Source organism: Plecotus auritus (assembly GCF_963455305.1).
Source record: "Plecotus auritus genome assembly, chromosome: 4".
NCBI classification, from domain to species: Eukaryota; Metazoa; Chordata; class Mammalia; order Chiroptera; family Vespertilionidae; genus Plecotus; species Plecotus auritus.
Genome location: NC_137775.1, coordinates 47,964,124 through 47,987,139, shown reverse-complemented (window position 1 = coordinate 47,987,139; position 23,016 = coordinate 47,964,124). Strand labels below are relative to the sequence as shown.

The 23,016-nt window shown below is 37.4% G+C and overlaps 1 protein-coding gene across 7 annotated transcripts in view; it reads right to left on the bottom strand.

Annotated features, from left to right (window-relative positions):
- FBXL4 (F-box and leucine rich repeat protein 4) overlaps positions 1 to 23,016 on the bottom strand; it is a 63,327-nt gene that overhangs the window by 9,385 nt on the left and 30,926 nt on the right. For all 7 annotated transcript variants that reach the window (XM_080666642.1, XM_080666646.1, XM_080666641.1 and 4 more), the window contains 2 exons: positions 18,707 to 18,951; positions 12,922 to 13,135 (listed from right to left, as the gene is read on the bottom strand). In XM_080666642.1, coding sequence (XP_080522768.1) covers positions 12,922 to 13,135; positions 18,707 to 18,951 — 459 coding nt within the window. The remainder of the gene's footprint in view (positions 1 to 12,921; positions 13,136 to 18,706; positions 18,952 to 23,016) is intronic.

The window sequence follows — 23,016 nt, the reverse complement described above, 5'->3', positions numbered from 1 at the left end:
GGGAAATGACATAGTTTGTTTTCATTAAAGTATCAGATCCTTACAACAATGATGCTTTGTAAGATTTTCCCATGAGCAAGATCCAGAACATATTAGAGAATTTTTAGAGAGGATTCCACGTATTCTTGTAAGAAAATTTAAATTAACACTCACACACACACACACATACACACACACACTTCATCATAGAACTTGTTTGGTAATGTATTTTTAAATTACTTATTACAAATAATTTCAAATATACAGACAAGTATAGAGTCCATATAACAAACATCCGTTTTGCCTTCTTGGCTTATCTTTCTCTATTTGTGTATCTCTCCATCCATTCACATACTTCCTCAGAGGTAACCTTTATCAGGATTCAGTGTTTAAAAACATGCCTGAAGATTATATAATTTTATTATACAGTATGTGTCCATAAATAGCATATAATATTGTTCTCCATGGTTTTTATATAAATGGCATTTTATTATGCATGCTTCTGCATCCTCCTTAACAGTGTTTGTGAGGGATTTGTCCATGTTGATACTCACAGCTTTAGTTCTGACTTTTTAATTGTCTACTCTTCCATTATGCAAATATACTACAGCATATACTTTCACTCAAGGAATATTTAGTTTGCTTACAAGTTCTACCATAACAAAGAATGTTAGAATAAACATTCTTATAGTGCTTCCTGTGCATTTATAGAAGAGTATTTCACTAGAGCACATACTAGAGGAGGAATTTCCAGGTGTTTATGTGTGGCCGACGTTATTAGATTGTGTGGTCCCCACATTTCTGCCAACATATAGTCTTCTCATCCTTTTTATTATCTGTCTGATGAGTATGGAATGGTATAATTTGCATTAGTATAATTCCTAGTGAGTTTGAAAATCTTTTCATGTTTATGGGCCAGTCGTATTTCCTCTTCTGTAAACTGCCTAATCATCTTTTTTTTTCAGTGTCTAAAGTTTTACGTATGTCTCCTCTTCCCCCAATTGACCCCCCACCCCTCCCTGCAGCCATTCCTTAATCATATTCTTTACTGATGTTTCCATTAGGTTGTTTCTTCCTTCTTGACTTTTAGGAATTCTCTTTTTATGCTGAATACCAATCTTTGTCAGTTACATGCATTACAAATATCTTCCCTAAATCTAAGACTTGTCTTTTTGCTTTGTTTATAGAATCTTCTGAGACATGAAATCCTAAATTTTAATACAGTCACATCAATCTTTACATGTGTATCCTGCTGTCTTTTCGAAAAAGTCCCTCTTTGCCCACAGAAGGATATTCTTCTATTATTATTTTTTGAATTGACAACTTTAAATTTTTCCTTTTTTTGCACTTATGTTTTAACGCAACTGAAATTGATTTTTATACATGGTAAGGTACCAAATTTCATGCTTTCTCCTTAGGAATGACCACTTGTCCCAGTTCAATTTACTGAAGAGTCTATCTTATCCACTGATTTGTGATGCTTTCTGTCATATATCAAAGTTCCCTTGTATGTGTAAGTCTACTTCTGGGTCATTGTGTTTCACTGGTCTACTTGCCTTTTCCTACGCTGACACTTCAGTCTTAATTATTATAGTTTGTAATAAGTCTATAAATCTAGTAAGGAAAATACCCTTTCTTAATTCTGTAAAACACTAAAAAGCCTTTTGCTCTTTCATATTTTAGAATCACCTTAAAGATTTTAGTTTACCTTTTAAAAAATATGAAAGATTCGTTTTTCTTTCTTCCCCACAATCATTATTTAATTTACTGGCACTTTATCAATTTGTGTCATAATTATTTATTATATCTGATACCCTCTTCCTGAAATGTTCTTCTTGAAAACTATTTCTAATAGTTCTTTTAGTGAGCATTCATGAGTGGTAAAATCTTAATAACAAACATTTACTGAGTTATTAACTTTGCTGTAAATTCTTTTCCTTAAAATATTCTTTAAATTGTTGACAGTATTACAGATATCTCCCATTTTACCCCTTTTACCCCCCTCTGCCCAGCCCCTACCACCCACCCCCAGGGCTTCACCACCCTAATGTCTGTGTCCATGGGCTGTGCATATAAATATATTTGGTTTCTCTATCCTCGTCCCCCCACCCGTACATCAAGGTATGTCAGTCTGTTTCATGCCTCCCTGCTTCAGGTCTTTTATTTTGTTGGTCAATTCATTTGTTCATTAGATTCCACAAATAAGTGATATTATGTGATATTTGTCTTTCTCTGATTGGTGCTATAAATTCTTTATATACATTAATCCTCACAACACCCTGTTCATTCGTTTAATAAATATTTATTGAATACCTACTATGTGTTAAGCACTGTTCTGGCACTTGGGATATATCAGTCTACAAATAACCTATAAGTTACACATCATTATTCCCATTTATAGATAAGGAATCTGAGTCACAGAAAGTTAAATAATATGTTGAGCCTTTATATATCTCCTCAATCTTGAATGAAAGGTTAGCCAGGCGTAACATGGATTCCAGTTATCTTCTTTCATCATTTTGGAAGTTTTGCTCCATTACCTATCAGCCTCCATTATTTTTGATAAGAAGTCTACTGTCAGTCTAATTATCTTCCTCTGTAAGTAATATCTTTTCTCTCTGATAGCTCTTGTCCCTTTCTCATTCAAATTCTGCAATTTCATCACATGTCTAGGTAAAAATTTATTTTCATTTATTCTATTTGGTATCCAGAGTGAACACTTATTTGAAGACTTACATCTTTTTTCATGAATAATCAAGATTCTTAACAATTCTCTCTTCAAATATGGCTTCTCCAACATTTCCTCCATTTTTTCTTCTGGAACTCTTATTAAATGAATTTTGGAGTCTCCCAAGTACCAGTGCCTATAGTAGTGTTAAAATATATCCACAAATTGATCTATACTCCTTCCTCCCAGAGGTGAAACGTAATTCTTCCCCCTTTGTGGGTGGGATGGACTTAGTGACTTACTTCTAACAAACAAAACATAGAAGTGACAGTATGTTAAGTTACTGTGATGGCTAATACTATGTATCGATCTGACTAGGCCACAGGGTGCCCAGATACCTGGTCCAACACTATTCTGGCTGTTTCTGTGAGGGTGTTTTGGGGTGAGATTAATATTTAATCAGTATACCAAGGAAAGCAGATTATTCTCTAACGCTGGTGGACCTCATCCAATCAGTCAAAGATCTGAATAGAACAAAAAGGCTGACACTCCCCCAGGTTAGGGAGAATTCTCCCTTTAAATTGGGACATCCCCTTACTCCTGATGTCAGACTCAAACTGAAACATCAGAGCTTCCTGGGTCTCAGTCTGTAGGCCTTTACATTGAAGCTACATCATTGTCTCCCCTGACAGTGAGTCTCTGGCTTCCCAACTCACTGTGTAGGACTTGGGACTTGCCAGCCTCCATAACCACATGAGCCAATTCCTTACAATAAAGATACACACATACACTCCCTCCCATTCCTGTTTTCCTGGAAAACTCTAATAGTTATAAGAGGGTTGTGGCTCCCTCCACCATTGCTCATTTAGGAAAAGCCGGCTGTCATGCCATGAGAACACTCAGGCAGGAGAAGGGAGGCGCATGAAGAGAGAAACAGAGGCCTCTGGCCAACAGCTCTAAGAGGAACTCTGCCGACAGCCACATGTGTGAGCTTAGAAGCTGATCCTTCAGGGGCAGCCAAGCCCTGAGATGACTGCAACCTCAGCAAAAAAGGCTGCAACCCTGATGGGAACCCTGAGCCAAAACTGCCCAGGCAAACACTCCCAGACTCCTGACCTACAGAAACTGTGTGCGATCGTGAACATGGGTTTTTTTAAACCACTAAGTTTGGGGGCAACTGACAGACAGCAATAGATAAATAAGATATAAGCTACTTGCAGCAGTGCCTGATATTCAAGGATTTTACAAATTTAAGTGCATTCCTCAGACTTCCCTTCCAACTTAGCAGTTTTTTGTATCTAATTTAGAATTTATCAACTTACTTTTCATTATAATGACTACCATTTATTTTCTAGATTTCTAATCATTCTTTTTCACACCTACTTATCTTGCTGTTTTAGTCTACTTATAGTCCATAATTTCTTATGTTTATTTTAAAAATATTTTTTCTTGTTCTGTTTAAAAGTATGTTTTCATTTATTTCTTTGAACTCCAGCCCCTTTCAGTCTTTATTCTTCCCTGTCTAGGGACCTCGCAGACTGCCCCACTCAGAATCAGGACTTATAATATGACAGTTTATATGTCTTTCATAGGAAAGCCCAGGTGCTTTTCATCAACAGGCAGGGTGGTTTGCATTTTTACTTACTTAATTTATAGATATGCATTCTGCCAAACAAACTGTCATAGAAAGAAGAAAATAGGAGGGCAGTGTTGATATCCAACAGAAGTAAAGATCAACTACTTTTGCTGTCTTCTGGTTCATGAAGATGAAGGCAGCAGGGTCCTTGAAACTGTTGTCCCAGCCAGTAAACAGCTGCTAAACCACATTTAGGGATTACTGTCAGATACTAGTCCCCCACAATACCTGTAATCAGTTTTTTCACTTCTTCAGATTCTTTCAATTTATGCTCTATCATTCTTGAAGTGAGGCAATCAAAACTGGATGCAGGTGTTCCATTTATAACTCCAACTTTTAAAAAAACACTCTTGGTTTTCTTGTCTGCTGCTAAGCAACAGAACAACATTCTTACTGAGTTACCTGTCATGCCCCATCTCACCCCCACCCCAGATTTTTTTTTTTTCCAAACAAAGAAAAGTTAAACAGGCTCCAACTTCTAACACTAATCCCCATTGGTTTAGTAAAAGCACAGGACTTCGCTTAAAGACACTTTTTAGGAAGTATGTTAAAAAGTTATTCTTATGCCATGCTTTACAGGTTGTAATAGTTTGCTAGGACTGATAGAACAGAGTACCACAGACTATGTAGCTTAAACAACAGAAATTAATTTTTTCATAATTCTGGAGGCTAGAAGTCTGAGATCAAGGTGTCAGCAGGGTTAGTTTCTTCTAAGGCCTCACTTCTTGGCTTGAAACTGACCATCTGCCAGTGTCTTTACATGGTCTTCCCTCTATGTGTATCTGTGTCCTGATCTCCTCTTCTTATAAAGACACCACTCATACTGGATTAGAGCTTACTCTAATGACCTCACTTAACCTTAATTACCTCTTTAAAGACCTTATCTTCAATACATTATGAGATACTAGGAGTTAAAACTTCAATATATGAATATTAGGGTAACACAATTCAGCCCATAACACAGTATTAAAGAGTATGTAGGTTGCAGACATATGCCCCATAGGGGTAAAGGACAATTATATCTTCTACTTATTTTCAAGTGGTTCAGGAAAAAAAAAAAATGCACATAGTAGAGGAACCTACTTTTTATGCAACTTTTCACATAAAACTTCTTTTATTTTTTAAGTCAATTATTTCAAAATAAAAGCTTTTCCTTTTAAGCACATAAAAGTCTAATTAATGAGTTAAATTTTACAGCACTCCTCTCATGAAAATACACCATCATATATGGCTAAAGAAGTACTTGCAATTAATGTTTATCATACATACGAATCTTGTGAATACAGATGTAAAGGAACAAAGGAATTGAAACAAAGTCCTTCCAATCATTATACATCTAACGCTCCTATAATTACTTCCTTGTCACAGACAGTAGAAGAAACTAAGTACAAAAGTTGTTTTCTTCTCTAAGTTCCCATCTTTTGCCTAAAGTGTTGCCTATACAACCCTAAAAGATCCCCAAATTCAGTAAAAAGGAAACTACCCTATTTACCAACCCATTTCACTAATTATTCTGGGATCACACAGTAAACAAGGCCTAAATCTCAGCTCTAGGGTCATTTCTCCTAAAATGTTTTCCCAACATGGACCATTCTCAAACCAAATACAAACCTGTGACATTGTTAACATGCACTGGGCTTCTTATAGACAGTCCACTTACCTCTCTTTAATGTACTAGTACCTTATTCTTTACTAGGCATGTTATTTACTGCTCTGCATCTACCTAAATTCTACAAATGAATACCTTACTTAATGATGACATTTGGTTTTGTTTGATATTATAAGAAGACAATTGTTATTTATCTGATAAAAGTGATTTTTCAGTAATCTTAGACACATCTAAAGAAAGAAAAAGATCTCATGAAATTAACAAAACCATAGTGAACTATATTTCACTATCTTTTAAGATTAAAAATTCTGAACAAATACAGTTCACATATTTTCTTACAAGTTTTTCAAGTTGCTGATCTACCCACCCATCTGCTTAGCAAATGTGGTTATTCTGTAGAAAGACAAACTTATAACTTATCTAATAATGAGAAAAACACGTTTGCTAAATATATACTACTATACACTATCGTGAATAACAGACACTGTTCTATGTACTAGCTGTAAATAAGTAAACAGTCAAACATGGTCCCTCCCATAATGAAGTTTACAATTTAGGAATGAACATTTCTTTTACCAGAAATAAATCCTAAGAGTGAAAGAGATAATGAAGCCTAAATCTCTCTTAGCACATGATAGAAAATATATTCCTATTTAGGAAGATCTATAAGAATACTTTGTGGAGGTGAGGATAATTGTGTAAAAAATATACTGAATAAATTCTATACTATCATTTTTGCATTTACACAAATCCATTTAATGTATAAAGTGGTTTGTTTTTTTTACATGTTTGACCTAATTTGGTCTTCTCAATAGCCTATGTGAAAGGGCAAGGTGTGGTGTTTTTATTTAATAGACAAAAAAATTTTAGCCTAGTATAAGTTATTTACCCAAGCATATAAATCGTGGAAAGTCAAGATGAGGAGCATGGATCGACGCTCAACCACTGAGCCACGTTGTCTGGGCTGGGGAGAAAACTCTTAATGATCTAGGCCACACCATAAAATGTTGGACCAAAAGTTGGTGACAATGACACCTGGGACTTGTTTTAAGGTTGCTCTTATTTTACTTACTACCAAAGCAGCAATAAAGCACTGGGATACATCCCCAGTTCCTGACAAAGTTACACATGAGGCTCCGTGGTCAACGCAGCAGCCATGTTGGTGAAATCTATAGGTAAGAGAAGCCCAGTCCCCTGCGCCCAGTGCCCATTTCACCAAAGGAGCCACATCAGCATGCCAGGTCCTACCTAACAGCATATATGGCAATTCGGACCCTGCTACTACATGTTCACTCATATCGGGTAATCACACCTGCAAATGCCGGCCATCCCTAACCACTTCAGAACATACCACCTAGACATCAAAACTACATTATTTTACAGGCCAATAGAAACATGGACTAACATTATCTTTACACTGGCATCCGGGGACAACAGTTTTACACATAAAGAATCTAGGAATGTGAGAGACAACGTGACTTAATCTAGATCATTAAGCTTGTTACTGGCAGGGTCATCACTAGAATCAGCCTTCTTTCCACCATACCAGGTCACCAGTTAAATTCTAGCTAAACATTTTCCCCCAAATCAGGAATGCTGCATTACAAAGAAGCTCTTATACTCACACTTTCAGGCTTCCATGGATTAGGAAAAAAAGCTATGCCTAGAAAAAGGTATCTAATCTGATCTGCCAATTAAAAAAGAAGGGCTATAAACCCAGGTGGTTTTATAGGTAAATTTTATCTAACAGATAATTCCCATTTATTCAAGTTATTACAGATCAGATAAAAATATGGGCGTTTCCCAGTCATTTTGCTATGCTGTCACAATCCTAGCCCCATAACTAATAAGAGAGCATGGAAATGAAAACCACAGTTCAATCTCATTTCAGGAAGCAGATGAAAAGTATTTATACATGTCAACCCTTAAAGAATATTTACTATGGCCTTGGCTAGTGTGCCTCGGTTGGGCATCGTCCCATGCACTAAAAGGCTACTGGTTCAATTCCCAGTCAGGGTACACACTTGGATTGCCGGCTCAATCCCCGGTAAGAGGTGTGAAGAGGCAGCCCATCAATGTTTTGATCTCATATCGATGTCTCTCTTTTCTCCCTCCCCATCCTCTGAAAATCAATAAACTATTATTTTTAAAAAAAGAAATATTCACTATGAATCAGACACTGTTATAGAAAATTTATGTGTATTAAATAATTTAATCCTCACAACAAATCTTTCAGATGCATACTATTATTATCTCCATTTTATAGAAGGGAAAGCTGAAGCACAGGGGATCAAGTAACATCCAAAAGGGAACATGATTAATAAGTGATAAAATTAGAATCTAAATCCAAACAGTTTGACTCCAAAATGTTGGGAAATGAACCTAGCTATGTATTATATTAAAAATATGTAGGGATTACTCCAGGAAAGCAAGGATTGTCAACACAAACCATTATATCTATAAATCTATAATAATCTATAATAATAAAAGCATAATATGATAATTAAACTGGATGTCCTGGGATGAAGCTGGGGCTTCGGTTGCCATGGCTGTGAGGGAGGGATCCAGGCAGCCGCCCCTGGCTTCCAGGGAGGGATCCAGGCAGCCACGGCTGCAAAGGCCTACTCTTGCACAAATTTCATGCATCGGGCCTCTAGTTAATAAAAGAAGAAAAAAGATAAGTGTGTTAACAGAAGCTTTAAAAATTTAAAAGATACATTTCTTATAAAATACCAGAGGCCCGGTACATGAAAATTCGTGCACTCGGGGGGTCTCTCAGCCCAGGCTGCACGGTCTCACAATCTGGGACCCCTCGGGTAGGGTCCAGTCCCATTGCAGCATGGCTACAGTTCCCCGGGGCCCAGAGCTCCCTGTCACCGCCGCACTCCAGTGGGGGGTCAGAGCTCCCTCCCGCCAAGGGCGCAGTGGCGGAAGGAAGCTCTGGGCCCTGGTCAGGGTGCAGCAGAATTCTGGGTCTCCCACGATTGGGGATGTGGCTGGCCTTCAAACCCGGGGCCCAGAGCTCCCTGCCGCTGCCATGCCGGCCGGGACCCGGGACTGACTTCCACCACACTGGCCAGGACCCAGGACTGACTCCCGCCACGCCGGCCAGGACCCAGACTCACTCCCGCTGTGCCGGCTGGGACCCTAGCCTGGTGTTCAGTCGTCTGTCTGGTCATTTAGGTCGTGACAGCCCCTGGCTTTTTTATATTAGGACTAGAGGCCCGGTGCACGAAACTCGTGCACGGGTGTGTGTGTGTTCCTCAGCCCAGCCTGCACCCTCTCCAATCTGGTACCCCTCGAGGGATGTCCGACTGCCCGTTTAGGCCCAATTCCACGGTGGAATTGGGCCTAAACGGGCAGTCGGACATCCCTCTCACAATTCAGGACTGCTGGCTCCCAACCGCTCGCCTGCCTGCCTGCCTGATTGCTCCTAACCGCTTCTGCCTGACAGCCTGATCACCCCCTAACTACTCTCCTGCCAGCCTGATCGATGCCTAACTGCTCCCCTGCTGGCCCGATTGCCCCTAACTGCCCTCCCCTGCCAGCCTGGTCATCCCCAACTGCCTTCTTCTGCTGGCCTGGTCACTCCCAAGTGCCCTCCCCTGCAGGCCTGGTCATCCCCAACTGCCCTCTTCTGCTGTCATGGTCCCCGCCAACTGCCCTCCCCTGCAGGCCTGGTCCCCGCCAACTGCCCTCCCCTGCAGGCCTGATCACCCCCAATTGCCCTCCCCTGCAGGCCTGGTCTCAACTGCCCTCCCCTGAGGCCTGGGTCCCCCCCAACTGCCCTCCCTGCAGGCCTGGTCACCCCTAACTGTCCTCCCCTGCTGGCCTGATTGCCCACAACTGCCCTCCCCTGCTGGCCATCTTGTGTCCACCTGAGGGCAGCCATCTTTGACCACATGGGGGCGGCCATCTTGTGTGTTGGAGTGATGGTCAATTTGCATATTACCTCTTTATCAGATAGGATTCTTAAACAAGCCCTACCTGGTTGGCAAACCACGGCTTGAGAGCCACATGCGGCTCTTTGGCCCCTTGAGTGTGGCTCTTCCACAAAATACCACAGTCTGGGTGAGTCTATTTTGAAGAAGTGGCATTAGAAGAAGTTTAAGTTTAAAAAATTTGGCTCTCAAAAGAAATTTCAATCGTACTGTTGATATTTGGCTCTGCTGACTGATGAGTTTGCCGACCACTGGCTTAGGGGATAGAGAGTCGGCCTGTGGACTGAAGGGTCCCAGTTTCGATTCTGGTCAGGGGCACATGCCCAGATTGTGGACTTGATCCTCAGTGGGGGGTGTGTAGGAAGCAGCCAATTGAAGATTCTCTCTCATCATTGATGTTTCTATCTCTCCCTCTCCCCTATTCTCTGAAATCAATATGTAATTTAAAAAAAATTCTTAAACAAGAACTTTGATAAAGACTAGTTATCTGCAAATACCATCAAACAAATGAAATTGCCCTAACCGGTTTGGCTCAGTGGATAGAGCGTCGGCCTGTGGACTCAAGGGTCCCAGGTTTGATTCCGGTCAAGGGCATGTACCCTGGTTTCACGCACATCCCCAGTAGGGGGTGTGCAAGAGGCAGCTGATCGATGTTTCTCTCTCATCGATGTTTCTAACTCTCTATCCCTCTCCCTTCCTCTCTGAAAAAATCAATAAAATATATTTAAAAACAAACAAACAAAAAAAACCAACAACAAATGAAATTAGTAAGCTGCATGAGGAGTTGTCTGTTTAGTTCACTAGTGAAGTCCCAGTGCCTACTAGTGTCTGGCACGTAATATGTTCTAAGTACTTTTTGGATAAATATAAAAAACATAAAACATTGCAGACATCCCATTATATTAGAAATAAGACCGGTATACTTGTTGTGTCTCTATTATTCCACATTATCTAGGAAGCTCTATCTAACATAGTAACGCTTTAAATACTGGAAAAGAAAGTATATTTATTTCCAGATTATATAACTACATGATTAGAAAATACAAAATTCATAAGTAAAAAGTTATAACAATTATAAGTATTTAGTAAGGTTAGCAGATACAAGATAAAAACACAAAAACCAAATTTTCTCTTATACTAACAATAATAAGTTAAAATTAAATAGAAGAGAAATCAGTTTTTGAGACTATAAAATGCAAGAAATAAATTTAAACAGAAAAAATACAAAACTTAGGTGGAGAAAACTATAACATGCTCTTGGATGTAAAACAAGACCGACATGAACAGATAAAAAGCCTTATTAAAGAGCAAATGAAATATAATGAATGTACTTCTAATAAAATTCTTGATGAAAGATATATCTGGAAGAATATTATATAAGGATTTATGAAAAAAAAAAACAACAACATTCAAAAAGACTAGAGAGGACATTTCCCCTACCACATGGCAAAGCATTCTACAAAACTGCCATGATGATATGTCACTACTACTACTGTTATTAGCAGCTAATACTGAGTTTCCTATGTTCTAGGCACTCTGTAAGCACTTTACATGTAATTTAATTCTCACAATGATGATATGAGATCTGTATTTTTTTTAAATATATTTTATTGCTTTTTTACAGAGAGGAAGGAAGAGGGATAGAGAATTAGAAACATCGATGAGAGAGAAACATCGATGAGAGAGAAACATCGATGAGAGAGAAACATCGATCAGCAGCCTCCCGCACACCCCCCCCCACTGGGGATGTGCCCGCAACCAAGGTACATGCCCTTGACCGGAATTGAACCTGGGACCTTTCAGTCCACAGGCAGACGCTCTATCCACTGAGCCAAACCAGTTAGGGCAAGATCTGTATTTTTATTATCTACATTTTAGAGATGAGGAAACTGAAATATTGAGAGACTGAATACCTTGATCAAGGTAAATAAACATTTACTGAATGGCCAATCTTTACAAGTCTATTCTAGATGCTGGCAAGATGGCCATTAGAAAAACAGATAAAAGCTCTTACCTTCGTGAAACTTATCTCCTACTGTAAGGAGACAGAAAATAGCAAGAAAACAAATAATTTCAGAGTAATAAAGTTGCAGGAAAGAAAAAAAAAAACGGGCAATACAAAAGAGACAACCTAGATGGGGGGAGGGGCCTACCTTTTATCAATGTCTAAGAAGCCAACTCTGAAAAAAACAATTTAAGTTGAACATCAAGCTAAGAAGAGGGAAGCCATGTAATAAGCTTGAAGAATATTACACACAGGCAGAAGAGGAAAAGCCATGAGTTGGCACCAGATCAGAATGTCAAGGAATAGAAAGAAGGCCAGCAAGACTAGAGTAGAGGGAACAAGCATAGAACAATTAGAGGGTGTCGACTGCAGGGGCCCGGCACATATTCTGACCTGGTAATACCTCTTACAGAACTCTATCCCACAGCAATAATGGCTTGTATACGTAAAATTTTGTGATGGTTTGTAAAAACAAATGACTGGGAAAACCTAAATGTTGATCATTTGGGGAATAGTTGAATAGAAAATTGCATAACATATACCACACAGTTAATGAAAACAGTCAGCTGGTATATGCAATGGCCTAGAAAGATGTCACAGAGATATTATTTGGAAAAAGCCAGTAGATCAATATATATGACATAATTCCGTTTTTCTTTAATGAGACTCATGAGCTATGGCATCAGGCATTTTAACTCTAAGTCTGGTTTTGGAAAAATTCCACTTTGTTTCCTCTTGCTCCAAGCAAATGTCCTCCTGCATACCATGCTCCTACTCCTTTCTCTAATCATTCCCTGCCAGCATTTCAGCTCACCCCAGCCTATTGCTTGTTTTTTTACCTGGAAACATGTACAGCATTACAAAAATTTTAAGAGCACAGAGAAGAACATTTTCTTATAACTAAAAAAATAACACAAAAGATGCTAAATAGTTTTGAAATGACTGAATCAGTTCTAATGATTTCTGAATAGCCAGGTGGCATCATAAGCTTAATCTATTTAAAAACCAGAAATCACATTATTATGAGTAACTAAATATTCAGTTGCCTGTGACACCACAAAGATGTAAATGAGTTATTCTTACCTCTACTTTTGTTCGATAGAGAACAAGTCGTTTAAGGCCACATAATTTGGCAATATGGTTGAAAGCTTGAGGTGGTAGCTTATCACAGGATGAGAGATTTAACTCCTGTAGATGCGGACACATCTCAGAAATAATCTCCAAGCAAGTTTCATTTAGGAAGTGGCTGCAAGATAATTCAAGGCGCACCAATTCGGATCCACAAACCTTCAGAAACCTGTAAAAATAATGTTCTCTGTGAATTTCATAAAAGTAAAAGTATTTCTGCAAGTATTTGGAATTATATCAACTCTAAGCAGACACCTTCAGAAGAATGGATTTCCATGAGGGAAAATGTAAAACTTGTTTCACTCAAATCCTCATTTAATACATACTAAAATAGGCATGGTTAGGCTAAAATAAAGCAACCTGAAAAGATAAAATGGACTCATATCACAAAAAACTTCAACTAATGCTAAGTGAAAAATTAAGAAAGCAGAGTATGTGTTTCTCCAATGTACATGAAATTCGCATCTAAGTTAGTAGAGCCAAAAAACAAAACATAACAAAACTCTAAACTCTTGGAAGATATTTCCCCCTTACCAGTACCCAATCAACACTAGATAACTTATTTTGCATGTAGTATGTAAAGTGACAGTTTTAATTAAATGACCTCAAAACAAATCAGACTAGCCTACTCTTACTCGATAAATTTCTGGGTTGGCTTAACTGTACTGCTGTGATATGCTCCTTGTAACTGTTACTATTTAGCAGTTGGACTGACACTGAAATTACTACAAGATATTCAATTGCAGCTTCACATAAAATACACAAAAACAATTCAACCTGGAGGACCCAAAGTTCCTTCTTAGAATAAAAATAACAATCTTTATCTTAGTTACATTACAGATAGGGGAAAACAGTCCTGACCATAATCATCATCTGAAAATAATCTAAAAGTAAATGTGAGTCTAGGAGTATTTGAATCCATGAAATTATCAGCTAAGCAAATTGAATCCTTAAACAGTGCACCAATCATCCCTATCCAGATCTCTGGACATCCTCTTGCCTATTCAGTGTCACATTAGTTACATATTATTCGTTTATTTAAGCCAATCTCTTTCCTTAATGATTAAATACACAAAATAAAATTGACTAAATCAATCACTTTAAGTAAGTAAAGGAAGTAACACTGGACTTCTAAATCAAAAGTTGGATTTTTTGGTCCCATTCCACTACTTCCTAGCATGTACTTGGAAAATGCACTTGCCCAGCATTTCCTCGCCTGGAAAAGGCAGACAAGAATTATCTAATAGCACTCACCACACTATCTCATGGTTCTGAACATCAAATAACATGTGAAAGCAGTTTGAAAAGGTCAAAGCACAGAACAAACACTAAAATAAAAGTTAAATCTTGGCCAACTCATATTCAAACAATAAAAACAAGTTGCTACAAATTTATTTGACAAGAACTGTTAAATGAATCTTCCAATTATGAAAATTCACTTGAAGAATTTAAGTTCCCTCTATGCTGGGACAAAGTTCTACGAATTCAGGGTATTATTCCCTTAATAGGGTCAAATTACTCCTAAGGAATAGGACAAAATTAGCATTTTTACTTTTTTTTTTTTTTTTTTTTTTTTTTAGTATACTTAGTAGTTTTGGGTAGTTCTTCATTATTTATAAGCTAGCAATCTAGAAATAAATGGACATAAAGTTTCAGAGAACTAATGATACCCTATTTTGATTTGATACTTCTGAAATTAACTGCAGCTCACAGAAGTTAAATGAGTATATTAACTCTCTTAAAATTAAAATGTTTAAGCATCTTATCTCTTAGAGGTTTTCATCATTTAGAGAACAAAGCACTTTGTTCTATAATTCTTTTTCATATTGGACTTGGGATACTTTAACATCCCTTTTCTCCTTGCTCTCATTATTGAACTTTTCCCTCTAAAGAATTTACAGTGACATCAAGCCAATCACCAGAAAGCCAACTGTAAAGAGACTAGAAAACTGATTTAATGAATGACAGAATTTGAAAGCACAATAATAGCCATGCCTATACTGCCTTTCTGTCTCTCTTTTCCTACAGTGCATATTTTCACTCTGAGCAGTTTATTTGGTCAACATCCCCAATCTCTCTTCCTAAATGTACAAGATCTACATTACCTACTTTTTCATAGCATGTCCATTCCAAGAAGGCAGAAGTAGCAGCAGACACAATTAATTAGCTGAATATAACTCATTTCCTTCCTTAATGCTGCTCATGGACGTCTTATTTTAATGCATAATTGCATGATCCTCTATTTATTCATCTCAATTGTGATACTGGTCACCTGAACAGAGAACTACAGCTTCCTTAATTCCTATAGCCTATTCATTCCAGGTTATGAATTCTCATAAAGTATTTCTTGATTTGAAGGTATTATGAGAAGACCTAAGTTCAGATAAACAATCCCAAACTAGGTCTCCTGCTGTAAGAAAAGGAGTCTCTGGAGAGAGAAATAAATTGCTTATCCTTATGAGGTGAATTAATTTGTCCAGAGTGATGTAAGCACATAAGAAGTAATTTACTAAATTGTAACCTGCATCCTAAAATAATTAACATCACATGAATGAATGATTTAATCTGAGTTTACTCATCACAATATAGAAGGTACTAATCCCCACAATCCTCCTGATATAGAAAGATAAGGGGAGAATTAGATATAAATATCCATCGCCCTGATTCCTAATCTTATGCTTTGTTAGCTGACCCTCATGTAGTTTTATAAAATAGCACATTTAAGATCATTTTTAATCTCAAATAACTTGGAACATTATTTATTACATCTGGTCCAAAATAAAGCCATTAAAACAAGACTTCCTGCCTAACCGTGTATGGTACTATCTGGTAATAGTAGAAGAAAGTCAATAAATCATCTCTAATCTCTAGATATTGACAATTGCAAAGAGACAACTGTTTGAAGTACAGGCAAGCAATTGAATAATCTAATATGTAAATAGGCAATAAGCTCTTTATCCCATAAAAATGTAGCTCTGTGTCAAACATCTAATAAAGTTCTTGAATCTAGAAAGTATTCAAGAATGTTTCTGAGGGAAACAAGTGGAAGGTTAGGGTAAAAACCTCTGCCTAACTGAGGTGGAGATCAAGGTGATCAGTTTGGGTAACTATCTGAAGAAAAATAGTACCTAGGCTTTTGAACATCAGAATGATATGAATAAGGAATAGCCAAGACTTTAGGGAACTGTATTATAAAAGAAAAGTAGAATTATAATATATGTGATTTTAATGAATAATAATATGCATAAACAGTACTTGAAGTTGCAAATCATAAATCTATAGCTAGAACAGGATTTTAATAACTGATTAAAAGTTTTAAATTCTTGTTATTTCAATTTAACCTATTTCCCTGCTATTTTGAATAATATGAATTCCTAAAAAATTCTTTAAAATCCAGTTAAACAGTTCCAACTTGTGAGGATTAGGTTTTTAGGCAACAAAAATAAACTGTATCAAACTTTTTCCAAAGACTTGCTAAAATAGCAGCTCATCATCATTGGTCTCTAGTCTAAAAATGTACTTTTGTCTTTAAAGTATTATAAATAATTCTTCTTCACAGTAATGAGCACAAATAGGCCATACTTATTCATAGGTTATTCATTAATAATCAAGCCATGAATATTTATTGTTTATTCTGGGAATGCTGCCTACAAGCCATAATGACTATCAATTCAGCAGTCAAGTCATAGGGGCCAACAGCAATCAGGAGGCAAAACTTCAGCATCTTCCATCCCCCAAAAAGATTCCCTCCCTGTTATTTAAACATTTTCTTTTCTTAAAGGGAAAAATGACTATGCTTAAAGGAATGCCATCAAGATTTATGGTTTTACTGGCTGAAAACTACAGTAAAATATAGAAAACTTAAATTTATGTATGTGTACTTTTGTGATTATTCGAACAGCACCACAGCAACTAACATGGCTGGATTGAAAATGAAACAGAAATTGCTGGTGAGAAAGTAGATTGGGGCTTTAACCTTGTAAAAGAAGATCTTTAGTCATTATGAGTCTAAAATTTTAAAAATAGCATTCCTAAGTTTTCTTCTCACAGCTTATGTTTCTGCTCATGCATCAGAATGAGTTACATTCTGAGAGTTTTTAAAAATTGATTTAATATTACCTTTACCTTTTACTCAGTATAACATTTTTATAGGAAACATTTTGCCAAAGAAGCTGGAGTTTAGCCATTCACTACCAATGTTTCTTTTAATGTCTATTTAAAATACCAGAAAGGTCCTTATAATGTAAAATAATGCTTACTGACACCAACTGTTCTATCTGCTCTCAGTTTGTCTTGGTTTATAAATCCATAGTGTATGCTCTAAATACCCATAGTCATAATTAGCTTCAGTTCTTCTTGATCCTATTAGCAGAGAGGAAAATTTGTGATGAAGTGTGTGTTTGGGCAAGAGTGAGTAGAAAAGAATAAATGGTGTTCCACTAAATAGTTGTCATTGTCTAGCAACTTAAAAAAATTCACCAAAACCACACTGCTAAAAGAAATGCTTTATTTTTCTACTATAGGTATTTCCTCCTAATGAAAAAGAATTTGGTGTACAGAGCATGTTATAAAGACTTTAGAATCTCTGACCCACAATACCATAGTATTTTATCGAAGAACCGCTTCCCCTGGCTCTATTTCTGGCAGAATAAACAGGCAGTCAGTACATCCATGGTTTCATCATGTGTTAATAAGCCATTAAATACTTGTGTAAATTTTTCACTTTATTGCATAAACTATCAATATTAGCATCTTGAACACATTTTTAGTATTTCAAACATTATTATTGCATCTGAATATAATGGTATCAAATATTCATTTTATTTTATGGAACTTCATGTTTATTTTTATAATGTAAGTCAAGGGGAAACAAGGCTCAATATATAAATTTCTAGTTCAAGAATGTGGCCACTAGGGATGTGTATCGGGAGAACTAAAGTTCATTTTTAACTTCTAAAAACAGGGTAGGAGATTATTCATTAATCAAAAATAATAGGTAGTTTTCCCAAAGTTTCTACTTATTCATTATTTAGCTTAATGAAATGATGAGATTAGATTGTAACACACTCTGAGAATAACCATCATCAAGGTTACGAGAAAAACACCTGTTTGTACCATAAGAAAAATTACTATGGCATTACTAAATGAATATGCACTTATGCTAGCTTTACCATGTTTAACAGGTGACATTTAATAGCAAAGAAACTAAATGCTTAAATAGAAAGGAGCAGAAACACCTGGGCAGGTCTGCAAGTGTGGTCGCCTCTTTAGCATGCAATTGCATTTTCAACATAATTAGTTTAAATGTGCTTCTAAATTTGGGTGATGTATTGCACATGTAATTAAGATTTAATTAAAAATGTTCTATAATAAATTGTTTTCCATTTCTGACAAATCACATTAGAGAGGTGGATTTTGACTTAGAAATAGTTTTTTAAATGTGTTAATCATCTGTCCTGGAAATATGACAAAGAAAAAAAAAGAAGCTCTGTTAAAGTTATTTGGGATTTTAAAAATATGAGGTAAAGGGCATAGTTTCCCTTCCTACTATCATGAAGTGTAGCTGAAAAGGTGAAACTCATTCACTTTTATAAGCAGAAGCATTCTGAACAGGATGATGCACAAAACGTATTTTCTTTTTTTATTTCTGTAAAGTATATGATTTCAAACTTAATTGTGGAAACTACTACATAATAAGTACAGCCTGCTAGTGAAATAACCTCAACGATTTGGCACTAACCTGCTGAATCCTGCAACAGAGATGAAGCCCCTATTGCCAGTCCAAGATAAGTTAAGCCACTGGACGAGAGCGCAGCGAGCCTGCAGAAACTCCAGGGAGGTGTCGTTGAGTTTTGCCCAGTAAGGCTGCAGATTGAGGTGGATGTACTGGAGAGGATCGTAGCAATGCTGGTTCAGCAGTTTGCAAGTCTGTGCTAATCTACACAGGTCTGGTAGTGTAAGATGATTCAGAATCAGTTGAATGAGCTACATAAAACAAAGAAACCAGTATCATCAAGACTGAAAAACAGAACAACAGTGTCATGTTTTTATAACACTATTTTCACATACTAAAAAGATCAACATTGAACTGAATTATCCAAAACAGAAGAAACCATACATACTTAAGACTTAATTAGATTTCAAAATGTTCGAAGTACACTCAGCTCAAGTCGACTAATTTTTTTATAATGCAAAGATGTATTTTGGTAATCTGCTGAAAAATACAAATTATCATAGATTCACTATTTACTAAACATCTACTATACATCAAACACTGGTGATAGAGAGAAAAGAGTTCCCACTTTCAAGGTTTTCAGAGTCCAGTGGGGAATGGTAAATACAGTGACATGTTTTAATAGCTTTGATAGAGAGAAGCACGGGCTGCCACTAGAGCCTAACACAAAACAGGGGCCTCACCACAAAATGAAAGAGGACTTGTATCAGGAAGGTTCAGCTTTAAAGGGTGAGAGGCAAACTAGGTGAAAAGACAGACAGGTCTTTCTCTGACTGGCTTATTTCACTTAGCATAATACTCTCCAAGGGGAAAAGTAACCTAGAGATAATTTAAAGTATAAGAGAAGGTGTGTTTAGGTTACATGCAAATACTATGCCGTTTTATATAAGGGACTTGAGCATCTGAGAATTTTGGTATGGAGGGGTGGGCTGGAACCAATCCCCAGAGGATACTGAGGGATGACCACATAGTCTAGTTTTCTTTTTATGTGCCATAGTGTTAAACTGCCTTCATTAAAAACAGTGACAACTTTTATTTTTCTTTATGTTATAAAGGAGTTGAAATAATATAGATTTATCTGTTTCTTAAATGTTTGAAAGAACTTATGAGCTACCTGAGCTCAGCAACAGTAGGACCTTAAATATTTGTAAAATGAATTAAAAATTTGTTGTTTTAACCACAGTGTTAAAACTTATTTCAGTATAATTTTTAAGCAGTTAGTGCAAAGAGGCATTAAAAGTTAAATATATCCCTGTATCAGAGGACACATGATTTACTTTTTCCAGATGATTTGTAATTTAAATAACTCTCAGCAATTTCTGGCATTGTTCCAAACAAAAGTCACTAATATTAAAAGATGTGTACTATGTGAAAACACTCTATGACAATTAATATTACATTTTAAGCAAATATCAGAATAGAAAAAGAATAATGAAGTCACTGGGACTATGACATTGACATGTTACATGTGAAAAAACACTTTGGGATTTTGATTAAATAAAAGATAACAGGTTTCAGGCCTACAAGACAACATCCATTAATCATTACTAATCTAGTATCTAGTGTCTGTCAAAATGTGCTTTTACATTGGAGTGTGCCTGAATAAAGTACCATTTGATACCACAGTGAATGTAGGACATGATGTGTTGGTAACGACTCCCAAAACACAATTTATCTGCCCTCAAACCCACTCTACTCATAATACAATTATTTTCAACTATAAAAACATTAGATCACTTGACATATTTAAATGTGATTTACCCCCTTGAAATAATTTGCATTACCTTTAAATAATTTGGGTAACATTTTTTTAAAAAGAGTTTCTCTTTTTATTCACCATGAGATCATTCCCTCTGTACATGGCACACTGCTTTCATCATGGCTAATTAATGACCTCGAGGACTACTGCTTCTATCTCCTGGTTTCCTTTACGTGACTTTGTAGTTTTGATTAAACCCTCTGCATGTTTGGGAAGCTTTCCCTCTCTACTGCTCCTTCCCTTCAGTATATAAACATGCTGAAAGCTCTCCCAACCTGCATCACAAATGGAAACTTTCTCTCTCTGCTGCATCCTCTACCATACCACTCACCTGTCTTTTCTCCCTTTAAAAGATAAGTTAGAAGAGATATACCCATAACTACATACACTCCCTCATGTTGATATGCCCTTTTTTGAGTGTGACACAAAAGGGTGGAGTGTTAGTCAGCATGCCAGTATAAGACAGTCTTACCCATGTTACAGCCCACAGTCACAGTATATTAACAGAATTATTTTTCTGCTTAAACGTAGAGACTTGGCACGTTTTTGTCTCTGCTCCTTCCTCCCTCCTTGATGCCTTAACCAAATACGGTAAGGTTTTCTCATTCTCACCCTATGGCATGGCTCCACTGAACTGATCATGGTAAAGGATTATCAAAGACCCCTCAACAACCAAAGCCTGTGGGCACTTGTTTTCTATACTTAGCTTCCTAGCACTTTAAGACAATTTCATATTTGTCCTACTTGTCTTCCTCTATGCGATTCTTAGATGTTAGTATCCCAGAATTCTATTCTTGGTCCTTTGTTCACACTTTACAGAGTTTCATTGGTCAATTTTAACTACCACTAGAGGCCCGGTGCACTAAATTCATGCACCAGTGGGGTCCCTCTGCCTGGCCTGTGGGATTGGGCCAAAACCGGCTCTCCAACATCCCCCGAGGGGTCCCAAATTGCAAGAGGGCACAGGCCAGGCCGAGGGACTCCACCAGTGCATAACTAGGGCCAAGGAGGGACACAAGAGGTTGGCCAGCTGGGGAGGGACTATGGGAGGGCTCCAGGGCATGTCCGGCCTGTCTCACTCAGTCCTGATTGGCTGGACCCCAGCAGCAAGCTAACCTACTGGTCGGAGTGTCTGCCCCTTAGTGGTCAATGCACATCATAGCAACTGGTCGACCAGTCGACTGTCTGCCCCCTAGTGGTCAGTGCACGTCATAGCGAGCGGTTAAGCGGCCTTAGCGTATTAGTATTTTACGCTTTGATTGGTTGAACGGCTGACCAGATGACCAGACACTTAGCATATTAGGCTTTTATTATATAGGATGGTGCCCCTCCCCGCTCTTGAGTAGAATCACTCAAATATAAAATCAGACCTTCCTCCTGAGTTTCAAACCATTGTCCCCAACCCAACAAGCCTGCTTTGATGAATCACAGGCACCTCAAAGTCAGGATGTCCTTCCCACCTTCACCCACTGTTTTGTGATTAATGGCATGTCCATCCACTGAGTCATTTCAAACAGAAACCTAAAGTCCCTCTGATGTTCTGTTTCATCTCCACATTCACTAGTTACCTATAATTTCTACCTTCTACATCTCTGGAGTACTTCTCCCACTCATCTCCTTTCCAAAACTTCCAGTACCCAAGGCTTCATAATTTCTTGCCCAAATTACTGCAGGAGCTTTCTAACTGGTGTTCCTGATCCCCTTTTGGTCTATTCTTCATTTACCAACAGAGTAATCTAAGACAGAAATCTCATTTTGTTATTCCCCCTATTTAAATAAATAAAACCTTCAATGTTTCCTACTGACTACAGAAAATATCCACAATCTTTTTTATGTCATGACACATATGAAACACAAAGTCTACATGATACTGAAGACCTGGGCAATTATCTAATTGTGGGCCAAAGCATATGCAAAAATGTCTGCATAGTAAAGATAATTCCTGGAATGTGAGTTGGTATTCTACAACTTTCTCTCCCACTCAAAAAAAAAAAAAAAGCCTATGAAGACTACAAAAGAATACAAGAAAGTGAGTGTGAAATTACAGATACAGCAAAGTGAATTATTTATAAAGTTTAGAGTATGAATGACTTCCCCAACTGATGTTGCTGTGTACTGGAATAGCAGGGCACTCTGAGGATCCCTGGCTGAAAGTAGAAAATGCAAACCTCTTGGTAAAACCCACAGGGCCCTCTATGATACAGCAGAGTAGGGTGGACACAGCCACGGCTAGGATGTCCCAATCACTGTCTTCGATGGGAATGGTGTCCTGTGGAGTTCTGCAGGGAGGCAGCCCTGAGCCTGCATCCAATTTCATCTCTTATAGCTTCCGCTATCTAATCCTGATCCAGCCATACTGAAATGCTGGAGTTCCCAAACAGGTCACACACTTTCACTTCTTACCTCTGTGAATTCTCTTCCTTCTCTCTGAACTTCCTCTCACTTATTCATTTAAATGCTATGTGTCAAGCATTTTGTCAGGTCTGGATAAAATTCAATAAACTGTTTAAAGCAGATTTGCTGAATTTAAATTTTTATTTTGTAGTTTGAGGAAATG